Source organism: Enhydra lutris, unplaced genomic scaffold (assembly GCF_002288905.1).
Source record: "Enhydra lutris kenyoni isolate GAN:26980312 unplaced genomic scaffold, ASM228890v2 scaffoldscaffold17, whole genome shotgun sequence".
NCBI lineage: Eukaryota > Metazoa > Chordata > Mammalia > Carnivora > Mustelidae > Enhydra > Enhydra lutris.
This window is the reverse complement of record NW_019154101.1, coordinates 5,068,459-5,089,003: the sequence shown is the minus strand read 5'-3', so window position 1 is coordinate 5,089,003 and position 20,545 is coordinate 5,068,459. Positions and strand designations below refer to the sequence as shown.

The window sequence follows — 20,545 nt, the reverse complement described above, 5'->3', positions numbered from 1 at the left end:
TAAAACTGACTTCCGGAACTGGGGACGTGGACGCAGGCTGAACAGAATCTCGCGATGTTTAAGAATCCGGGAGGCGGTGCGTTACCACGGAGACGGAGAAGGACGGCTGGGACGCACGCGCCAGTTTGCTGCCCTAATCACGTGGAGGGGGTGAAGATGGCGGCCGCCCAGGCGGTGCAAGAAATGCGGACCCGCGTGGTTCTGGGGGAGTTCGGGGTTCGCAATGTAAGCCTGTGGCCTTGAGCTTGGGAAGAGAAAAGAGAGTGGAACAGGGATGAGTTGGGGGTCGGAGTTGGGGCGGGCTTGCCCTACCTGCCCCTTCGCAGACTCGTCTCTTTTTGCGCTAGGTTCATACCACCGACTTTCCTGGTAACTATTCGGGCTATGATGATGCCTGGGACCAAAACCGCTTCGAGAAGGTAGGTAGGTGGGGCTGGAGAGGGTATTTGGAACGGATCTTGTGATTTGGGGAGCCTCTGTCTTGGAAGCAGCCCTTGGGATTCGCTCGGCTCATAAGTCGTTTGCTGAGCAACGTGTTAGGAGCTCCGTGTACACGGTTTGTGCTCTGTTCGACGAACAAGCTGTTTAATCTTGTTGAAGAGCGGGCATAAATGATTTCAGTATAATGTGGTAAACGTGGTTGGTAGCGATAAGGACAATAAGGGATGGGGTGATCCCACAGAGGCATTTAATCTAGAATGGAAAGCGGGTCAGCGGTATGGAAGATGTACTTCCTGAAGGAGAGGACATCTGAACTGAGCCCTGAACGATGAGTAAAATCTGACAACAGGGAAAGGCGAGGGGGATCTAAGACCAAAAGCTAAACTACAAAGGCTTTGTGAGCTGTGTTCTGGGAGTGGCCAAGCAGTTTATTATTGTTCGAATGTAAAGTGCTAGCATGAGTGGTGGGCAAGATCGAAGTGCATATTAGACACTGTAGGTGATAGGGAGCTTTCGAAGAGCTCTGAAGCAGATGTGATCTGATTTGCAGCCTTAAAGGCTGGGAGAGAATGAATCAAAGATCAAATAGGGCAGTCAGATTTGTGACAGGATTGCATAGAGGAGTGGAGGTTGAAGGCATGAACTAAAATTATGATCAGAAAAATAGAGCAAAGGGAAGATAGAAGGTAAATTTGGTGTTTGCTTTGATGTCGGCTGTGAGGAGGGAGTGTAAAATGACCCAGCTTGAGGAACTGCTTTAATGAACGGTGGTACCATTTACTGAGGAAAAGTAAGTCTGGGGAAGGGGAATGATATACTACATTAAGTTTCCTGTATGTGGAGAAATTTAGCAGGTTAGTAGAACATGTGTTTGAAAGGAGATCAGAAGTGAGATAAATCGGGAAGTTTTCAGTACGTGATTGTTAAACCATGAATGTGACTGAGGTCGTTTTGGAGAGAGACAAAAACCTGGAAGATAGTGATGTTTGTGGAGTCGGTAAAAGATCGTGAATTTAGAAGGATTCAGGAGGAGGAAGAGAACCAGAAGACTGGTGCTCAGATGCCAAGGCAGAGTTTGAAAATGGAGGGATTCTGGGATGCCTGGGTGGCTTAGTGGGTTAAACCACTGCCTTCGGCTCGGGTCATGATTCCAGCGTCCTGGGATCGAGTCCCACATCGGGCTCCTTGCTCGGCAGGGAGCCTCCTTCTCCCTCTGCCTCTGCCTGTGCTTGCTCACTCTTTCTCTCTGACAAATAAATAAAATCTTTAAAAAAAATAAAAACAAAATAAAATGGAGGGATTCTATCAATGCTGGATGCAGCAGAGGAGTCTAGTAAGATAAGGATTGAATAGTGTCAACTAGATTAAGGGGTGTGGAAGCCTGTTCTTTCATAGAATAGTTTCTGTAGATGGTCTAGCTGGAGGCCATATTGCAGGTGATTTTAAATGAATAGAGGATTAAAAACAGGGAAACTTTTCGAGAAACTAATAAAGGATTGGGGGAGAAAGGAACATCTATGAGGGTCTGGCCGAAGGGAGGTTCTTGGGTGAGAGAGAACATTAGGGGCAATATCCAGGGGGAGGATATTGACTCCATAGAGAGCAAGCTTCATTTATTGCATTTTCTGTCCCTGCAGAACTTCCATGTGGATGTGGTGCACCTGGATGAAAACTCATTGGAGTTCGACATGGTGGGAATTGATGCAGCCATTGCCAATGCTTTTCGACGCATTTTATTAGCTGAGGTATTTATCGGTGGGTATAGTGGCAAGGGTGGAGTTGGGTAGGAAACTGTGCAATCAGCTTACTTGGAGAATTCTCAGGTTGCCCCTTTCTTTTAGTTTCTTGGCTGTTTTGCTGAGCATTCCTCCTGCTCATTCCTCATAAACTTTTCATCAAGCATTCTTCTAGAAGTGGTCCTCCTATGTCAGGAAGTAGGAGTAAATAGGGAGTCTGTAGGTGAATGATCCTGTTTTCTTGGTCAGGTGCCAACCATGGCTGTGGAAAAGGTCCTCGTATACAACAACACATCCATTGTCCAGGATGAGATCCTTGCTCATCGCTTGGGGCTCATTCCTATTCATGCTGATCCCCGTCTTTTTGAGTATCGGAACCAAGGTCAGTGTTTGAGAAAATGAAATTGTGGCAAAATGGGAACAGTTTTCTTCCGCAGTTGATACTAGAGTCATACTGCCTCTGTTCAGATCCTGGATTGACTACTGTAAGACTCTAAGCAAGTTACTAACGTTTTGGTACATGAGTTGTTGGGATCTATGTGAACACTTGCCCATGGCCTCCTGTAATTTGTCCAGAGGAGTAAATGACAAATGCATATTAATGCATACAGTGTAGTGTCTGGCACCCAAATGTTCAGCTGTTCTTTAAGAGCTGCCACTTCCATCTTTTGTTCAGGAGACGAAGAAGGCACAGAGATAGATACTCTGCAGTTTCGTCTTCAGGTCAGGTGCACACGGAATCCCCATGCCGCTAAAGATTCCTCTGATCCCAACGAACTCTATGTGAACCACAAAGGTGAGTGGTGGTGGGTGAGCAAGAAGGCCCCCCCTTTGCTGGGTGCTAGTTTTAAGGACTGAGGTTTCTCTGATGTGCTGCTTTCTCCAGTGTACACCAGGCACATGACATGGGTGCCCCTGGGGAATCAGGCTGACCTCTTCCCAGAGGGCACTATCAGGCCTGTGCATGATGATATTCTCATTGCCCAACTGCGGCCTGGCCAGGAGATTGACCTCCTCATGCACTGTGTCAAGGGCATTGGTAAGAAGAACCCTGCGGGCTGCCCTGGGCGGTGGGGGGCGGGGGCGTAGTGTGATTATAGTTGGGTGAGGTGTGACTAAGGGGCTCAGGTGAGTGGTCTTGACCAGCAAAAAGCCAGTGGGCCTCTGTTAGGGGCTTATCTAATATGAAGGAGGTTTCCGTACAGGCTCTGATTTCAGTCTACCCTCCAGGCAAAGATCATGCCAAGTTTTCACCTGTGGCAACAGCCAGTTACAGGCTCCTGCCCGATATCACCCTGCTTGAGCCTGTGGAAGGGGAGGCAGCGGAGGAGCTGAGCCGGTGCTTCTCACCTGGGGTCATTGAAGTGCAGGAGGTCCAAGGTAGGCCACTGGGGATGCCACGCATTCAGGTCAGGACCTAAAGTACATCTTCCATAAGGGTAGCGGAAATAAAAGCTTGGGCTCGTGTATTTAGAACAGAGTTTTTCATTAGGTAAGAAGGTGGCCAGAGTTGCCAATCCCCGGCTAGATACCTTCAGCAGGGAAGTGTTCCGGAATGAGAAGCTGAAGAAGCTTGTCCGACTTGCTCGGGTTCGAGACCACTACATCTGTGAGTACCGGGTCGGGGTGGGGGTGCAGGAGACAGGTGTTCGGTGCTGCAGCTTCCTGGCGGAGTCCAGATTAGAAGCTGGCAGTGATGCGGCACAGGAGCTGGTGCCAGCACACCTGGGCTCAGGGCTCTCTCTGCTTCCCAGTCTCTGTCGAGTCAACAGGGGTGTTGCCACCAGAGGTGCTAGTGAGTGAAGCCATCAAGGTACTGATGGGGAAGTGCCGGCGGTTCTTGGATGAACTGGACGCAGTTCAGATGGACTGAGCCTGCACCGGGCTTCTTGGCGTGGCTGGTTTGCTCCCAAGCCAGGCTGAAGATCTGGGGTCCTGACCTGCCCTCACAGGACTGCCACAGAGTCCAGTGTGACTGGAGGTCTTGGGTTTTCTGGGACAAGTCTAGCCTTTTCAGTTGATACATTTTGTTAAATGTGCCACAGAATGTGACGTGCCTTTGTAAGGCCTTCATGTAAATAAAATCATATCCAAATAAAAATCCTTTTGTCAGGACTACCTGAGTTTTAGCCCCAAAATATGGGCCCTCAGCTCCGAAGAGGTTTGGCATTATTTAGCCCTTGGGAACACTGGGTTCAGGTGTTACTGCAGGTCAGGGCCAAATCCCTCTGAAGCCTTAAGAGAAATGCCAAATTGAGGTGGTTTCTGGGGGCTCAGCCACAGAAAGATACTGTGTACCACTTTACCCATCTTCTGGATTATCACAGGAAGCATCAGGTCTACAGCTGTCAAGTCACACTGCTATTAAGTGTCACACAAGGGTGGGCGCCTGGCTGGCTCAGTTGGCAGAACAGGTGACTCTTGACCTCAGGATTTTAAATTTAGCCCCGTGTTGGGTGTAGAGATTACTTAAAAATAAGATCTTAAAAAAAAAAAGTCACTAGGGACAGCAGAAGTTCCCTTTGGGCGGTGCTTCAGAGTCTGGCCCAACAGCCACAGAGAACACTGGGAGAGTGGGAAGACCAGCCTAGTGTAGGTCTGTCAGGAATAGAAATCTTTTCCTGACTGGCATACTGTTTGAGAAAGCTCAACAGAACAGGTGCATCAGTCATCACTCTTCCTGTCCAGTTCCCTTAGCAGGATATTCAGGAGTAGTGACACTAGAAGTCACTGGTTTGAAAAAGGCAGATGGGGCCCTTTCTGTATGAAACGGAGATCTTTACTGACATGCAGATGTGCTTTAGAGTTAATGTTGCTACAAAAAGGTTCTATAAACAATAGAAAACTTCTAACATGAAGTCACAGGATGTTAAAAATATTACAGCACAATAAATACAACTATGCCCTCCATAGCCCCAACCAGAGAGGAGTAGGCAGCGCTGCCATCAAGTTGGGAGGTAAACCTACTAAGACAGACTTCAGAGTTGACAGGAAGCAGCCCAAAGCACCACTCAGGAAGAGGGCATGGGGTGAATCTGCCACGGAAACATCTCCACAGGACCCCCAAGTCCTGTTTGCCTAGGTTCACCTCTCTTCAACCCTGCCTGGGTGCCACCTGCTCACAGCTGTAGCTTGAGCTCAGGCCATTCTGCTCAGTCCTTACTGAAGCCCTTGTGTCAGTGGGCTGCATGGATGACCGGCCTCCTCCAGAATGCAGACATTCTATGTGGTTTCTGTATGGATTATGGCTGGCTAAGGCCAGCCTTGACTCAAGGCTAGGGTCCTGCATTCATGTCCCTGCTGCTTACAGGGCGATCCAGTGACCTTTAGAACAGAGCGGAGCCTCACAATACAGGTTGTGATAGGAAGGCATATGTTCTTTTCTTTTGGAAATGGTCCACGAGAGAAGTGACCAGGGACCTGAAAGACCATGAGATTTTTGAAGGCACCTGGACCCAACTAGTCCGCGAAGAGACCAGTGGCTTTGCTAGCTGCTGGTCACAGACAGAGTCTAGCTGGTCTGCATTATCCTCCGATGCCACTGGCATCACATGACACTAGACAGGGTACTGTGGCTCTTATGCCTGAGTGGACCCTGGGGCTGGGGAAACCACGCTGAGGGACTGTGCATGGAGTATGTGTGAGCTCTAAGGGGAGGTCAGAAAGCACTCTGGATCCTGGCCCAGCCCTGGTCCCTGATGGTACTGCTCTCGACACTGTGTCCAGAGCTTGGTGACAGCCTGTACTGGGGATCCCATCAGGTGACCAGATTTTTGCTCGAAACAAAGAGCAGGAACTGGTCACATTCAGTTCGGCACTCAGCACCTGACCCAGACATGCCCCTGGGAGACAGGGAAGGTCCTCTGCCAGCCCAGTGGTAAAGGGGCTCAGCGGGACTTGCAACAGCCCAGGAGGAACTCTCTGGCGCAAGCAGTAGACCAAGCCCCTTTGCAAGCCTGGCTAGTTGCAGTGTTGGGGGTTAGCACCCCGAGTTACTGCTCTACGCAGGTATTATATGGCTACATGGGGGTGGGAGGGCTTGGGGAGTAGGGCCAGTCTGCTCTAGCTTTTCTTTCTTGGAAAAGTTGAAACTCCAAGTAGAATGGGAGATAGCTGGGAAATCTAGACGGAATGGCATGAGCACGAACTCCCTTTCTTGATACCTTAGGTATCGTTACTTCTGCCCTGCACTGGGCCCCCCTCTCTCCTGCTCCAGACCTGGATCTCTCTCCAGGCTGACAGTGGTGTAAGGTGAGGTGGCAGTGGAGAGGGGCCTAGAGATTAGCTACGAAGGGGAAGAAGAGATGACAATAAAGGCCGAGGAAGAATGCCCAAAAGTTTGATTCAGGGTTCAAAGATGGTGGCCAGGCCACCCTCCTCGTTGTCCAGCACCTCTGTCTCCAGCATTGGCTTTGTTTTTTTGAAAAGTGAGGGGAGATTCTTAATGTGAACTTCTTTTCGGAACTGCTCTCCCAAAGGTTTCTGTGGAAAACAAATGAAAAGAATTGATGCTGGGCCCTGAGGAGTGGGTTGTTTTAAAGTTCATGACAGGGATGCCTGGGTGGCTTAGTCGGTTAAGCATCTGCCTTTGGCTCAGGTCCTGATCCCAGGGTCCTGGGATCCAGTCCCACACACTGGGCTCCCTACTCAGCACGGAGCCTGCTTCTCCCTCTCCCTGCCACTTCCCTCTGCTTGTGCTCTCTCTGACAAATAAAATCTATTTAAAAAAATTAAAAGAAAAATCGTGACTCCAGCTGGTCTCTGGTCTGCACAGACCCATCATCTAAGAAGACCACAAGTGTGGGTCGAGCCAGCAGGGAGCACTAGGGGAGGCATGTGACCTACCCCAATGCAGCCAGCAATGAGGCGTTTGAATTGGTCCTTCCGGCGCTTGTCAGCCACTTTCTGCAGAGAGGGGTTCAACAGCTTGCAGTCAAACTGGTCCAGAGAGTCCTTCTGTATGTCAGGGATCTGCTCCATCACAGCCCTTATTTCCAGGTACCGGGGGCGCTGCAGGGTGCGGATATAGAAAACCATGCAATGGCAATGGCTGGGCCCTGGCACCTTTCCCATCCCCCACCATGCCCAGGGGCAGGACCAGCAAGCTGGCAGCTGCCTGCTTTTATGACGGCCGAACCGCCTGGGAGCAGGCCCCAAGGGCTGAAGCTGCAGTGCACCTCCGTGCTGTTTGACTCACCAGCGCCTCATAGATCTGGAAGGCCAGGTGCACCAGGGAAGCCATGCAGCCATCGTGCTGCCCGTGCGTCTGTAAGCCCTTCAGCACGCTGGTGAAAAGCCATGTGACGGCATCTGCGAGCAGTGTCCCTGACAGCACCTGGGGACACAGCTGTGCTCAGAGCCAAAGGGGTACCCTTGGAGAGCCCCAGCAACCCGCTTCTTCTAACCGATTCAATCCTCATGATCCCAGCCTCTCATAAGGGGTAAGGAGAAGGGGTAAATAATCGTACTTGTTTGAGCAGAGGCCAGCAGAGCTGGGTGGTGGTCCTCTGGCAGGACAGAGTATCCTTCCAGGCAAGGGAATTGAAGGCTGTAATTAAGAGCGCCGTACAAACATCCTAGTGGGAAAGGATGAAGGATTCCAATGAGAAAATGAACACAATTTTCTGAGTAGGCCTCTGCACGAGGAGCTGGAGTTTTCATAGGTAAACAGGAACATGACAAAAGCAGCTACTGGAGACGAGCTTATTTCCTCTGTGTATCACGCAGTCAAAAAAAAAAAAAAAAAAGCCCATACAGAAGAGAAAACCCATGTGTAAGGAGACCTAGCTCAGGCCTGGGCTCCAACACCACAACACGCCCGTATGCTTCTGAAAGCCTTTTTCCATGCCGGCACAGGAGACACCTTGACCTCTCCCACTGTTTTCTGGAGCTTTAGGAACGAGGAACTTAACTCATATAAAGCGGCATAACCCAAAAGAATTCTTTGATGGCATCATAGGCTGAGAAAAGTGGAAGCTGGCGCCATACCTGGAAAGCAGAAAACCCTCCCCTGTCCCCTCCACCCACCTCATGCTTCATTAGACATTTGCCCAGGTCTGTAAGCTCTGTCATGGTGGAGGGGGCAACCTCTGTGGCCATCATCTCTTCATCTGTAAGCAGAAAGCAGAATGTTAAGCTCCATCCTTTCAGAACAGAGAAAAGCAGGCCGCCAAGTAAGGGAGAGCTGAGTACCCCGGCCTGCCTGGTCAATGAGCAGTCCTGGGACAGCCCCCCAGCTGCCTGAGAGGGTGTAGAAGCCCCTACCCATGGCAGGTCTGGAGGTGCATCTGGCTGCAGTGTGAAAAATAGTGGGAAACAGGAGATTCTCTCAACAGTTACTTAAAAAGCTGCAAACACTGAGGATCTTTTGTGGTTGAAATATTTGAAGATCCCACTGTAGCAGGCACAGACTTAGTTCCTGGGGATGTTAACAGGAATAGGACAAAGTCCCTTCCCTGATGGGAGTTTACATCCTAACAAGGGAAACAGGGAATACATGAAGTAAAACAATATTAATACTTAACACAGTGTTAAGTGCTATGAAGAAAAACAGAGCAAAGGAAGGACACAGAGTGGCTGGCTGGGGCGGCTAGTTTTTCTAAGCTGGTCATGGAAGACCTTTCAGAGGTGACATGTGAATGAGGGACAGGCCACAATACAGCTGGGAGAAAAGCTATTCTAGTAGAGCAAACAGCAAGTGCAAAGGCTCTCCAGTGGGAGTATGCTGAAGGAATACAGCAAGAGGGCCAGCGGAGAGAAAACCCAGACGGACATCCCCCGACCAGTGCAGACTGCTGGAGAAACCATTTCTACGCGAACTGACCTGGCTACAGAAGGGACAATATTCTGGAGTCTAAGGGCAGACCTCTGGAGGACCATACAGCAGGCTTACTTACCATCTCCATCTGTAGGGGGAGCAGTACCATGGTCAGCAGTTTTCTTTGAAACGCAGCACACCGCTAAAGCAAGAAAGTGGGGTTACTGGGCTTTCTGCCACGAGACAAGAGCCACCTCTGGACAATAAATCCCAAATGGTCTTCCGGGCAGATGAAATTGGGGGAAAAGTGGGGCACTGTCCAGGCACAAAACCACCTTCACCAGCAGAAACAGAGGTGGTGTTTGACCGGACTGCTCTGGTGCCCCTTTAACTTCAATCAACTAGAGGAAAATGACAGAATTTTCTGAGAGCAGGTGACCAGGAGAGAATGTCTACTGATACATCCTTGGTCTACTGTGAATCTCAAACAAATGAAATAACCAAAAAAGAAAAAAGAAAATTAGCCACCTCATGTCCAAGTTATAAAAATTTTCCCATTTTGACAAAACCAGGAAGTTACTCCTGCCATTAGTCCAAATTTCTATTATTTTAAACCATTCCCACATATTCTAGTCTTAGAAATACAATAGAGTCTATAATTCATAGGATGTCCTTCAGTTGATTTAAGGACTACCTGGTTTCTATCTAGTTCATTATTTCTTAACCATCTGTCAGTAATGCTGTAAACATGCCTTAATGAGACTGGATGAGCAACCAGTTCTTTTCCCAGAAAAAATCTTCTCTACTACCCCTACGTCCCACATGCCACTTACTGATTAGGTCCATGACTTCTCGGGTTAACATCCTCACCAGTTGTTCCTCTAACATCTCTTGAGACTCTGGGTTGTCATCCGCGGTGTCATCTTCCCCACTGCAGAAAAGCAGGGGGCCAAGTTCCACAGGAGTACAAAAGAGGGAAGGACAAGAAAAACAGTGCCCCTAACCAGACCATCTGTGCTCACTTCCTTCTCCTGGCTTCCTTCGGTCTACGTTCCACGCCAATGCTGGGAACGGGACAGCAATGATCCACTGAGGCAGACATTATTACTTGACTCTATCCAGTGGGCTAAAGGTACTAGATCAAAATCCAAAGTGGGTAAGGATGTCTCAGCACCCTCCTAAGACAGAGTATGCCTAACGGTCACAGACAAGCCATCTACCATGTAGGCTGAGGACGACCATAATCTGCAGCTTTCTAGCCCTGAAGAACAGTGCTCCCACCAAGAGAAGAGATGCTTCTTACCACAGCAGGCTCCTCTGGTTGATGACTTGCCATTTCTGGGAAAGCCTCTGGGAAAACAAAAGGGAAATAATGCTGACAATGGGGAAGAAGTTGTAACAGATAATATCTGTGGTCCACTTCATGAGTAGAATGAACCGAAGATGATTCTAAGATCTCAATGACAGCCTTGGGAACCCCAGAAGGTTAAACTACCAGATGTGGTCTCTAGAACCTCTCTTGTGCCCGTGAAAGAACAGGGTATCCCATGCTTGGAAAGAATCAGCGATACTGTAGAATTCCCAGGTCTTTCTGGACATTGTTCTCTACCCAGCTGGTCCTCCTGCTTAATCCCACAGGTGGGGAAACAGACCCAGAGGAGGGACTCCCCTGATCGCCTCTCCTCAGTTAACAGGAGGTCAGGAGCAGAACTAGTGTGCAGGTCTTCGTAGGCAACTGAATCAGTCTAGTTCGGGGGGAAGGGAAGGGGGGCTCAATCCACCGCAGCAAGCAAAGCCAAGAGCAGGGGACACTTTCAGGAACTCCTGACTTGCAAAACTCATATGACAGGCCAACCCGCCTAAGGGTCCTCTTTGCTCCCCCTTCTGACAATCTCTTACCATGTGGAGGTAGGTGAAAAGAGGTCCAAGAATTGGAGACACCAGGGCTTCATAGTGCTCCGGGGGACAGAAGAGCACCAGAGGCTTCACAAAGACCCATGGCGCGGCGGGTTAAGAAGTTTTAGCACATGAACACAGACCCCTCTCTTTCTAAGGCACCCCTCTCCTGCCAGGCAGCAGGATACCCCTATGGGCAGAGTTAACCCTAAAAAGACCTACAAGATGCCTAGGACATTCTGTGTTAATAGGCAAAAATCTGGGGCACCTGGGTGGCTCAGCTGGTTAAGCGTCTGCCTTCAGGTCAGGTCATGATCCCAGGACCCCTGCATCTCAGCAGGGAGTCTGCTTCTCCCTCTCACTCTGCCCCTCCCCTGCAGTTTATCTCCTCTCTCATGCTCTCTAATAAATAAAATCTTTTAAAAAGGGGGGGGCAAAAATCTTCAAACTCTTTTCCAAAAAGCCCTGGCTTCTGAGGAATGGATACTAGGCTGCACATTACAGGCATTTATTTGCCCAAAGAGGAGGAACACTCTCTTTTACCTAAAGTTCTCCTTTAACTCCAGGGAAGAAACATACTCTCAAAAACATTAAAAAAAAAAAAAAAAAAAAAAAAAAAAAAAGAGCGAGTCAGTCCAAATGGGAATGAAGTATGAGAGGAAGCACCTGACAGGATATAGAAGAGATTAAAAAAAAAAACAAACAAAAACCCTTTGTCTTTCCTATTTCCAAGAAGTGGGTTGTCAAGATTTACCCCGAGGGAGAACACTTTGAAGACCTGCCCCCAGTCTGCCTTCCTGTTTTCCTGCCATTTACGCCAATCTTCTCCTCCACTGAATGTGATTATCACACACTCGGATAAATGATTCCATCTATTCCACACTGCTCAGCTCTGCCTCCTCCAGTGCCTGAAAGCAGCTCCTGTCTTCAATCTCCCAGCTCTTTGGGTTTATACAGGGACTTTGGAAAGGATATGAAGCATGGGTCTGAGACGGTAGTCAGGAATATTGTTCAAGTTGACAAAGGCCGAGCTGAGGAGCTGAGTAGCCAAGTGCTCCACGGTGTAGAAGTCCTGCTGCATGGAAGGACCCGCCTTCCCGAGGATGTGGAAACTGCAAGGGAACATCACAGGCAGTGACAAAGCCCACCTTGGTCGCTGCCAGCCCCGAACACCCCAGGAATTTCTAGCTTATCTGATTTGTAAGGTAACTTCAGCTCAATCAGTAATGCACCCCTCACCTGCCTTTAAGGGAACTTGATAGCCAATTTAGCCATCTTTTTAAAGACAGATGTTGGCACCCGAGATCAACAGTAGCCTTCATTACTTCGTAAGGAACACGATGTTACAATGAAGAGTCTCTTTTGGTTAGCCTGGCTGAGCGGAGCACTGGGTGAGTGAGGACAACGTCTGGGGTGTGGTGTGCTATGGGATGGCCAGTTACCTCCCCATCCTACAACCAGGACACAAAGAAAAAGTCTGCCTAGAGGCCTCCAGAGTCCCATTCAAAGTAGGTTGAATGGTGAGGGCTCTGAGAAAATGCAGCCCTGCTCAAAGTATCTGACACTGTGGTCTCAGCATTTTATGCCCCGGAAACAGACCAGTTAGGCATAAAATGTCAAGTTATGGCTAGGGCCGAGACATACATGACAATTATAAAAAAGCAAATGCAAGGGGCGCCTGGGTGGCTCAGTGGGTTGAAGCCTCTGCCTTCGGCTCAGGTCATGATCCCAGAGTCTTGGGATCGAGCCCCGCATCGGGCTCTCTGCTCAGCAGGGAGCCTGCTTCCTCCTCTCTCTCTGCCTGCCTCTCTGCCTACTTGTGATCTCTGTCTGTAAAAAAAAAAAAAAAAATCTTTAAAAAAAAAAAAAAAAAAAAAAGCAAATGCAAGAAAGTCAGCCAATTCATTTCGGTGTGACATTAGAATCATTGGTTTCCTATCAAATTTTTACTTCATCTTACCTGAACACTAGAATCTACATCAGAAGTCCTATCCATGGCATTCCTATACTATACATGTCTAAAAAGAGAATAGGGGTGCCTGGGTGGCTCAGTTGGTTAAGCAGCTGCCTTTAGCTCTGGTCATGATCCCAGGGTCCTGGGATCGAGTCCCGTAACAGGCTCCCTGCTCAACAGGGAGTCTGCTTCTCCCTCTCCCCCGGCCCCTGTTTGTGTTCCCTCTCTCACTGTGTCTCTGTCAAATGAATAAATAAAATCTTTTTTTTTTTTTAATAAATAAATAAATAAATAAAAAGGAGAGAGAGAAGTAGCACTGGTTCCTTACCAGTTTTCATACAGGGTGGAGAAGAAACGCTGCATCCTTTCTAAGACCGTTTTGTAGACAGGAGAGTCATTCAGTTCCAAGAGAGGCTGAGGTAAGCCTACAGGGAAAGATGGGTCATGAACATGCTTTTCTGCTGCCAAGGATCTTAACCTGCCGACACCCTACCACAGGCAGATGTGGTGTGGGGTGACAAGTGCCGTAAACACAAAGCAGCTCGCCATGTCTTCTACCAAATGGAGGTGTTATGAGCTCCCTTCAAGGTGACTGCAGTGTTGTTTTGGCAAGGAAAGGGGGAAACTTTTTCAGTGATCCTGACTTCAGACTAGACCTGGGCACTCCAACTTTAGCCTGGGGTTCTCCAGATGGGACTTGTACCAAAACACAGGATGACAGCTCAAAATGATCCTTCATAAAGCACTGGGGATGCCCCCCTGCCCTGCTTTTTAAGTCATGGAGCCTTTCAAGCAACACTTCAGGCAAAAGCCCAACATGTAAGGCAAATCATAATGAAACTCATTATCGTATGACCAAGATCTCGAAGATCCAAAAGAGCTAAATTTCTCATCAGAGGCAGTTTTTAATTTCAAGTCTTGCTCACGGCTGGAAGCTGACAGAGGGAACGGTTTGTCCATTCTAGTATGTTTTGGGTGACCATCTATTTCTATAGGAGGAATTCCTGGCTTTATTTGAATAACTGAATGGCAGGTTGGGGGAGTGGGAATGGGTGGTGAAGCAATACCTATTTTTTATAGAAATTACATTTCTTGATATTCTATTTTTATTTTCTGTAATGAGGACCTTTAGTGCAGTGATGCCAAAGGAAAAGGCCCACGACCATGTAAGCCGAGACACACAGAAACAAGCTCCAGAAAGGCCAATTAACACCCTTCTTTTCACGAATGTCACAGCCGAGGAATGCTCACTGGCCCGCTTACTGACAGCCAGGCCCAGGCCCAGGTCACTGCTGGCACGGAGAGACCCTGTGGGGGCTGTGATGGTGAGCCGGCACAAAGCTTCAGAGACGGGCACAAGGGTTAGGCAACTCTGAACGTCCCTGGCTCAAACTTCTAACCACTCCTCGCTCTGTGTGTTCCAGCTGCACTGGGTCACCACTCTACTTCCTGGATACACCAGGCTCTTCCCTGCGCGCTGCAGCATCTTGTACCTGCCTTGTACCTTGTACGTTCTGTTTGCCCAGAAGGCTCAACATCTCTTGTCCAACCTGAGAAGCTCCTTCCTACTTATCCTTCAAGTCTCTACTAGGAGGCAGTCCTCCAACTCCTCTCCAACACGGGTGAGGTTTCCCAATAAACACATGGCCACTTCCCTTCCCAGCACTCATCACACGATTGCACAGTTACTAAGGTGAAAAATGAGTTATAGCAACACTTCAATCAAGGTAACAACTGGGAGACATGGTTTAGAATCTATTCCTTTAAAATTTTTAATAATACATATACAGCTAATTAAAGCTATTTTAGTTTAACTGCTTTTAAGATTCATTTATCTAAAAGCTTAACTGATTTATCACTTTTTTTCATATGTGAAAGCAGGTAAAGTCTGCCAACATCCTTCAGGTCAAAGAACCATGGTTTATTTATAAGCTAAAGGCTCTGACACCTCTACCTGGAAGGGTTAACAGTGCAGAGGGGGTGGCAGAGGGGAGAAACTGCCTCTACAGACCAAAGATAATGACGTCAACGCACTTGTTCCTGGAGACCCTGTAGGAACTCCACAGAGAAAGAGGCGGTTGAGGTAGTGCCAGGCAAAGAGGAGGGGATGGTGACACAGGCACGCTGAAGCTGCTGGAGGGTCCATCAGAGGTAAGGTAAACTTCAAGAAAAGAAAAAATGGACCGATTTCTTACCTAAAATCGCAGATTTCTCCGCTTCAAGCATATCCAGAGCCTTTGTGAAAGGCTCTGCCATCTTGGCCAGCATTTCTGGTGCATATAAAGTATTGTGAGTTCTGCAAGAAACAAGGACACTATGTGAACTTTTCCTAGTCGGCCTGCAGAAGGAAAGAATGGGTTTCATCCTGTAACTCAGTGATACTACACATCCACATAGAATTAAATGTTTCCCTGGCACCAGGAATAGACTATTTGGCTGTATAGTATTCAATACCTAAACGCAATCAAGACAAGAAGCAAATCCTGAGATAGCTGGATGCTATCACGATCTAAAGCCAGAAAGGAAAATTCTTTTTTAAAAAGACTTGTTTTAAAAAGAAGGAGAAGTGCCTTCTTAGCGCAGGGGGCAGTGCATCAGTCTCATAAAGAGAGGCAGAGAGAGCCTGTGCACGCCACGCATGTGAGTGGGGCGAGGGACAGAGGGAGAGGGAGAGAGAGAATCCCAAGCAAACTCCACACCCAACACAGAGCCCAATGCAGGGCTCGATCCCACAACCCTGAGGATCATGACCTGAGAGAAAGCCAAGAATCAGATGTTCAACCGCTCGACTGACTGAGCCCCCAGGCACCCCGGGACAGAAATTCTTTCAAACCTGAGGTAATGCCTGGGCACTCTCAGTTTGCAGACTGACGGGGAGACAGGAGATGTTAGAGGCCCTGTGCTTTCACAGGCTAGAACACAGAGCAGGTAATGAAACGCCCCCATGTTCAGATGTCTGGTTTTCATTCTAAGAGCCTGGACCATACAATGCTCTGACAGTTGCTTCTGCCTGCTGGAAGGACTGTCACAGCTCCCAACAGAAGACCAAAATGCCTCATCTGAGCAGTCACTGGCTGTGGAGGATTAAGGAGCAATGACTACAGACCTGAGCTAGTGCCATCCACAGCTGTCAGCCCTTTTCACCCATACCAATGGCACCACCAACAATCCACAGGCACAGAGTGTAACCACCTATCTTTCTTTTAAAAGGTAATTATAATAAGATTTCAAACGTAGAGAAAGTTACAAAATATAAGAGAAAAAACCAGAAGGGTTAAATATTTAAGATGCACACTGAACAGGGCACCTGGGTATCTCCATCGTGAAGCATCTGCCTTCAGCTAAGGTCATGATCCCAGGGTCCTAGGATCAACCCCTGCATTGGGCTCTCTGCTCAGTGGGGAGCCCGCTTCTCCCTCCCCCACTCCCCCTGCTTATGCTCCCTCTCTTGCTGTCTCTGTCAAATAAACAAATAAAATCTTTAAAAAAAATGCACACCAAACAGATCATTTTAGACCATGCTTTTAAATTAAAAAAAAAAAAATACTCAACACTGTTTATTAAATCTAAACATGTACAGTCAGTACAAACATTTTAACTTTTAGGAGGCCACTTAATTCGTTCTAGTTTATCTCCCCACCTCCCTGAGTGCTAATAAGTTTGTCTCGTCTTCTAGCAATAAGCTTTTCTGCAGCGTTCTTGTGTACACATGTTGAGTTTCTCTATGATGGACAAGCACATTGAATTGCTGGATACTGGTGCTTTGCAAGTCACGTGCTGCAAACGTCTTCTGGTCCGTGGCCTGGCTTGCTTATACTGATATTTCCAATAGGCTTTATGACCTCCCGTTTTTTCCATTGTGGTAAAATACATATAACATAAAATTTATCACTTTTAAGTGTACAGTTCAGTGGCACTAAATACACTCAGACTGTTGTGCAACCATCACCACTATCCATCCCCTATTTTTTGTCTTATAAAACTGAAACTCTGACCTAATAAACAGTATCTCCCCATTCTTCCCTCTCCTGGCTCCTAGCAACCACCATTATACTTTCTGACTTTAGGATTTTGACCATATTCAGCATCTTATGTAAGTAGAATCCTACAGGATTTGTCCTTCTGTGACCAGCTTCTGTCATTTAGCACAATGTCCTCAAAGTTCATCCATGTTGTACCATTGAAGAACTGCCTCCCTTTTAAAGGCTGAAAGATATTCTATTGGATGTACATATCACATTCATCCACTGATGGACACTTCGGTTGCTTCCACTTTTTTTTGTTAATGATTTTATTTTTAAGTAATCTCTATACCCAATGTGCGGCTCCAACTTACAACCCTGAAATCAAGAGTCTCATGATCTTCCGACGGAGCCGGCCAAGCAGCTTCCACGTTTTAGCTAGTATAAATAATGCTGCTATGAATTTGAGTGTATAAATAAGTCTCCGAGACCCTGTTTTCATTCCTTTTGAGAACCCAGAACTAGAATTGCTGGATCATATGATATTACTTTTATTTTTTTGAGGAACAGTCCAACTGTTTTTTTGCAGCAGTCCATTTTATATTCCCCCAACAGTGCACTCCCATGATTATTAGTAACTGCTTAGAGTGACCCACATATTCTTTAGGCTGCTACCTTCTCTTCAATCTTTTTTACTGTTCCTCAGCTTCATTAATTTCATTATCTTTTTCTTTTTTTTTTTTTGAAGATTTTATTATTTGACAGAGACAGACACAGCGAGAGAGGGAACACAAACAGGGGAAGCGGGAGAGGGACAAGCAGCCTTCCCATTGAGCAGGGAGCCTCATGCGGGGCTCGATCCCAGGACCCAGGAATCATGACCTGAGCCAAAGGCAGATGCTTAACTGATTGAGCCACCGAGGCGCCCCTCAACTTTTAACATGTAATACTTAAGGGAAACTTCCAAGCAGGGAATGACTGGGGCCAAGGGCAGGTCGCACCCTCTGTCCCCTCCCCACCGCCCCCACCTCCCCACTGCCAAGAAGTAGGAACAGTTAGGTAACTAGCAGTTAATCTCCATTTCTCCCTTCCTCCAGCTTCTGGAAGCACCAATTTACTGTCTCTATAGATTTATCCATTAATAAGTAGATAAATTTATCTATTGATATTTCACACAAATCGAATTATAAATCGGAATTATAAATGGAATTATACAATACATGGCCTTCTGTGTCTGGCGTCTTTCACTCAGTGTAATACTTTTAAGGTTCTTTTACATTACAGCACGTTAATAATCCTTCCTTCCTTCCTGTGGCTGGATATCTGCATCTCCACTGATTGGCTACTGTGATATAGTGCTGGGAGAACATTACTCAGCAAGTATTTGTTTGCGTACCTGTTGGCAACTCTTTAGGGTATATATGCATGAGTGGAAATGACAGGTCATGTGATAATTCTATATTTAAATTTCTGAAAAATAAACCATTTTCTTTTTTCCATAGTAGCTAAACCATTTTATGTTGCTCACCAGCAACACACAAGGGTATTAGTTTCTCCTCATCATTGCCAAAATGTATAATTCTGGGGTGGGGGTGTATGATGAGGCACAGAGGGAGAGGGACTCTTAAGCAGGCTGCATGGAGCCTGACACAGGGCTCAATCTCACAACCCTGAGATCATGACCAGAGCTGAAATCAAGAGTCAGGTGCTTAACTGAATGAGCCACCCAGGTGCCCCATAATTCTGTTTCTTAAATAATTATTATTACTATTTATTTCAACCATTCTGTTGGGTGTGAAGTGGTATCTCATGGTTTTGATTTGCACTTCCCTCATTAGACCTTTAATGATGATGAGCATCTTTTTTGGTGAGTCTGGGGGGATTTTCATTTATGAATGGAGATAGTTTACTTCTTTTCCAATTTGGATACCTTTATTTCTTTTTCTTGCCTTAATTCTCCATCTACGACTGCCAGTACATAATGTCAAATGGCAGTGGAACTGGGCATCCATGTCATGTTCCTGATGGTAGGAGGAAACCACTCCATCTTTAATCACTGAGTAAGATATAAGCTATGGATTTTTCCTAAGAATAATGTTTCATGTCAAACAAGTTCCCTTCTACTCACAGTCTGCTGAGTGTTTTTATCATCAAAAGGTGTTAAATTTAGATTTTGTCAAATGCTTTTTTGTGTCAATTAAGATGATCACGTGGGTTTTTTCCTTTGTTCTATTAACATGGTGTATTACACTAGTTTATTTTTGTATGTTGGAGTACTCTTACACCCCTGGGCTAAACTGCACTTGTCTCGGTGTATAATCTCTCAATCATGCCGCTGGGAGTCACTTTGCTCCTATTTTGTGAGGCCAGCCAAAACTCTGCCATAGCCTTTATCTACTGCTGTGCAGAGCCCAAGAATTGATAAAAGGTGCCACTTACTTTGAAAAGCTGCAATTTGGTTTCTACTATAAGTCTTTCTCAGTGGTTTGGGAAGATGGCTAATACTATGAAATGATCTCTGAAAAAATCAGTTCTTACTGAGAAGAAATTCAGTTTTGAGTCTGACTGGGAGCAGACAAGCTATCTGTTTTTTTTAATCCTTTAATTAAGTGTGGCTGTGGCCTCAAGATGTAATTTTAAAAAGATATTATTAACGCATTCTTGGTCAAACATCCCTGACACTACAACAGAATCTTGTATTCCTTATGGTCTCCCCTCCTCCTGCTTAAGAAGATGATGGTCCCATGGGGCTATACTTCTAACTCATAAGAAGTGGTATGAGGACTCAAGAGTATATATTGCTTCGATATCGCTGATTTCCTGTCAGTGCTCACAGCAGGGACATCTACAATTCCTCATAATGTTTAGGCTCCTGAAACATCACCTTTCCTGACTCTCTTGCAAGGCAGGGTTCTGTGCTTCCACGTTAAGAGAAAACTAGTTACTGCTCAGCAAAGAAAAACAACCGGGTAACAAAAGTTTTAAGTTTTGTATGATCTGTACCTATGTGAAATCTTCTCAGTACTACCTGAGGAGTATAGTCGCTATGCTAAACAAGAGATCACACAGATAAAGATTTTGAGAAAATATATAGAAGACATACAGATATAACGTAACAAACTTCAAGTTAACAGAAAAGGTGTTATTTTAACAGATGAAGACGACAATGCACCTTTTGAGAACCCGAGTTCTGCTCCCCACATCTGTCCTCCATCTGACCTACTAGGAACAACATTATTTAACAGAAATATAATGTAAGCCACATGAGCCAATTAAAATTTTCTAGCCAGGAGCACCTGGATGGCTCAGTAAGTTAAGCGACTGCCTTCGGCTCTGGTCAGGATCCCAGGGTCCTGGGAACGAGCCCTTACATTGCGCTCCCTGCTCATCAGAAGTCCACTTCTCCCTCTGCTCCTCCCCCTGCTCCTGCGCACGCGCACGTGCATGCATTTGCACGCTCTCTCGAATAAGTAAAATCTTTCAAGAAATACATAAAACAAAATTTTCTAGCCAGCCAAGCTTAGAAAGCAAAAAGAAACAGGTCATATTAATTCTACTTAACCCAATGCACACAAAACAAACATACATCATTTCAACATCAATATAAAAAATTAACAAGATATTTTATATTCCTTTCTTGTACCAAGTTTTTGAAATCTGGTGTGTATTTTACACTTACAGCCTATCTCATTTCAGACCAGTCACATTTCAAGTGCTCGATAGCCAGCCCCACATGGCACTGTTACGAGACTATGTGACAAGGAATTAAAACTCACAGCTCCAATACCCAACTGGTGGG

At 46.6% G+C, this 20,545-nt stretch overlaps 2 protein-coding genes across 5 annotated transcripts in view; one reads left to right on the top strand and one right to left on the bottom strand.

Moving 5' to 3' along the window:
• Nucleotides 1-23: 23 nt before the first annotated feature.
• Nucleotides 24-4,278, top strand: LOC111147528 (RNA polymerase I subunit C). 2 transcript variants are annotated; one of them, XM_022503593.1, is made up of 9 exons: nt 24-225; nt 348-419; nt 2,079-2,186; nt 2,427-2,559; nt 2,854-2,973; nt 3,064-3,216; nt 3,408-3,557; nt 3,670-3,786; nt 3,932-4,278. In XM_022503593.1, the coding sequence occupies exons 1-9, from the start codon at nt 55-57 to the stop codon at nt 4,048-4,050; spliced, it is 1,143 nt and encodes a 380-aa protein (XP_022359301.1). In that variant the 5' UTR covers nt 24-54; the 3' UTR covers nt 4,051-4,278. The 2 variants fall into 2 exon arrangements, with proteins under 2 accessions (XP_022359301.1, XP_022359300.1); XM_022503592.1 differs by having other exon boundaries at nt 3,670-4,057.
• Nucleotides 4,279-4,660: 382 nt separating this feature from the next.
• Nucleotides 4,661-20,545, bottom strand: part of LOC111147557 (exportin 5) — a 45,815-nt gene continuing 29,930 nt past the window's right edge. For 2 of the 3 annotated variants that reach the window (XM_022503651.1, XM_022503653.1), the window contains 12 exons: nt 14,980-15,080; nt 13,113-13,209; nt 11,806-11,942; nt 10,834-10,931; nt 10,238-10,284; nt 9,768-9,865; nt 9,074-9,136; nt 8,205-8,287; nt 7,646-7,753; nt 7,375-7,512; nt 7,023-7,187; nt 4,661-6,659 (listed from right to left, as the gene is read on the bottom strand). In XM_022503651.1, coding sequence (XP_022359359.1) covers nt 6,522-6,659; nt 7,023-7,187; nt 7,375-7,512; nt 7,646-7,753; nt 8,205-8,287; nt 9,074-9,136; nt 9,768-9,865; nt 10,238-10,284; nt 10,834-10,931; nt 11,806-11,942; nt 13,113-13,209; nt 14,980-15,080 — 1,273 coding nt within the window. In that variant the 3' untranslated portion in view covers nt 4,661-6,521. Of the gene's footprint in view, nt 6,660-7,022; nt 7,188-7,374; nt 7,513-7,645; nt 7,754-8,204; nt 8,288-9,073; nt 9,137-9,767; nt 9,866-10,237; nt 10,285-10,833; nt 10,932-11,791; nt 11,943-13,112; nt 13,210-14,979; nt 15,081-20,545 lie in introns of all 3 variants that reach the window. The other variant, XM_022503652.1, reaches the window with a different exon arrangement.

Bases quoted from the DNA above. Each gene is read 5' to 3' on its own strand.
- LOC111147528 (XM_022503592.1), top strand. From the start codon at position 55: ATGTTTAAGAATCCGGGAGGCGGTGCGTTACCACGGAGACGGAGAAGG. The intron at 226-347 runs GTAAGCCTGTGG...TTTTTGCGCTAG, and splicing joins GGGAGTTCGGGGTTCGCAAT to GTTCATACCACCGACTTTCC. The intron at 3,558-3,669 runs GTAGGCCACTGG...GTTTTTCATTAG, and splicing joins TGAAGTGCAGGAGGTCCAAG to GTAAGAAGGTGGCCAGAGTT.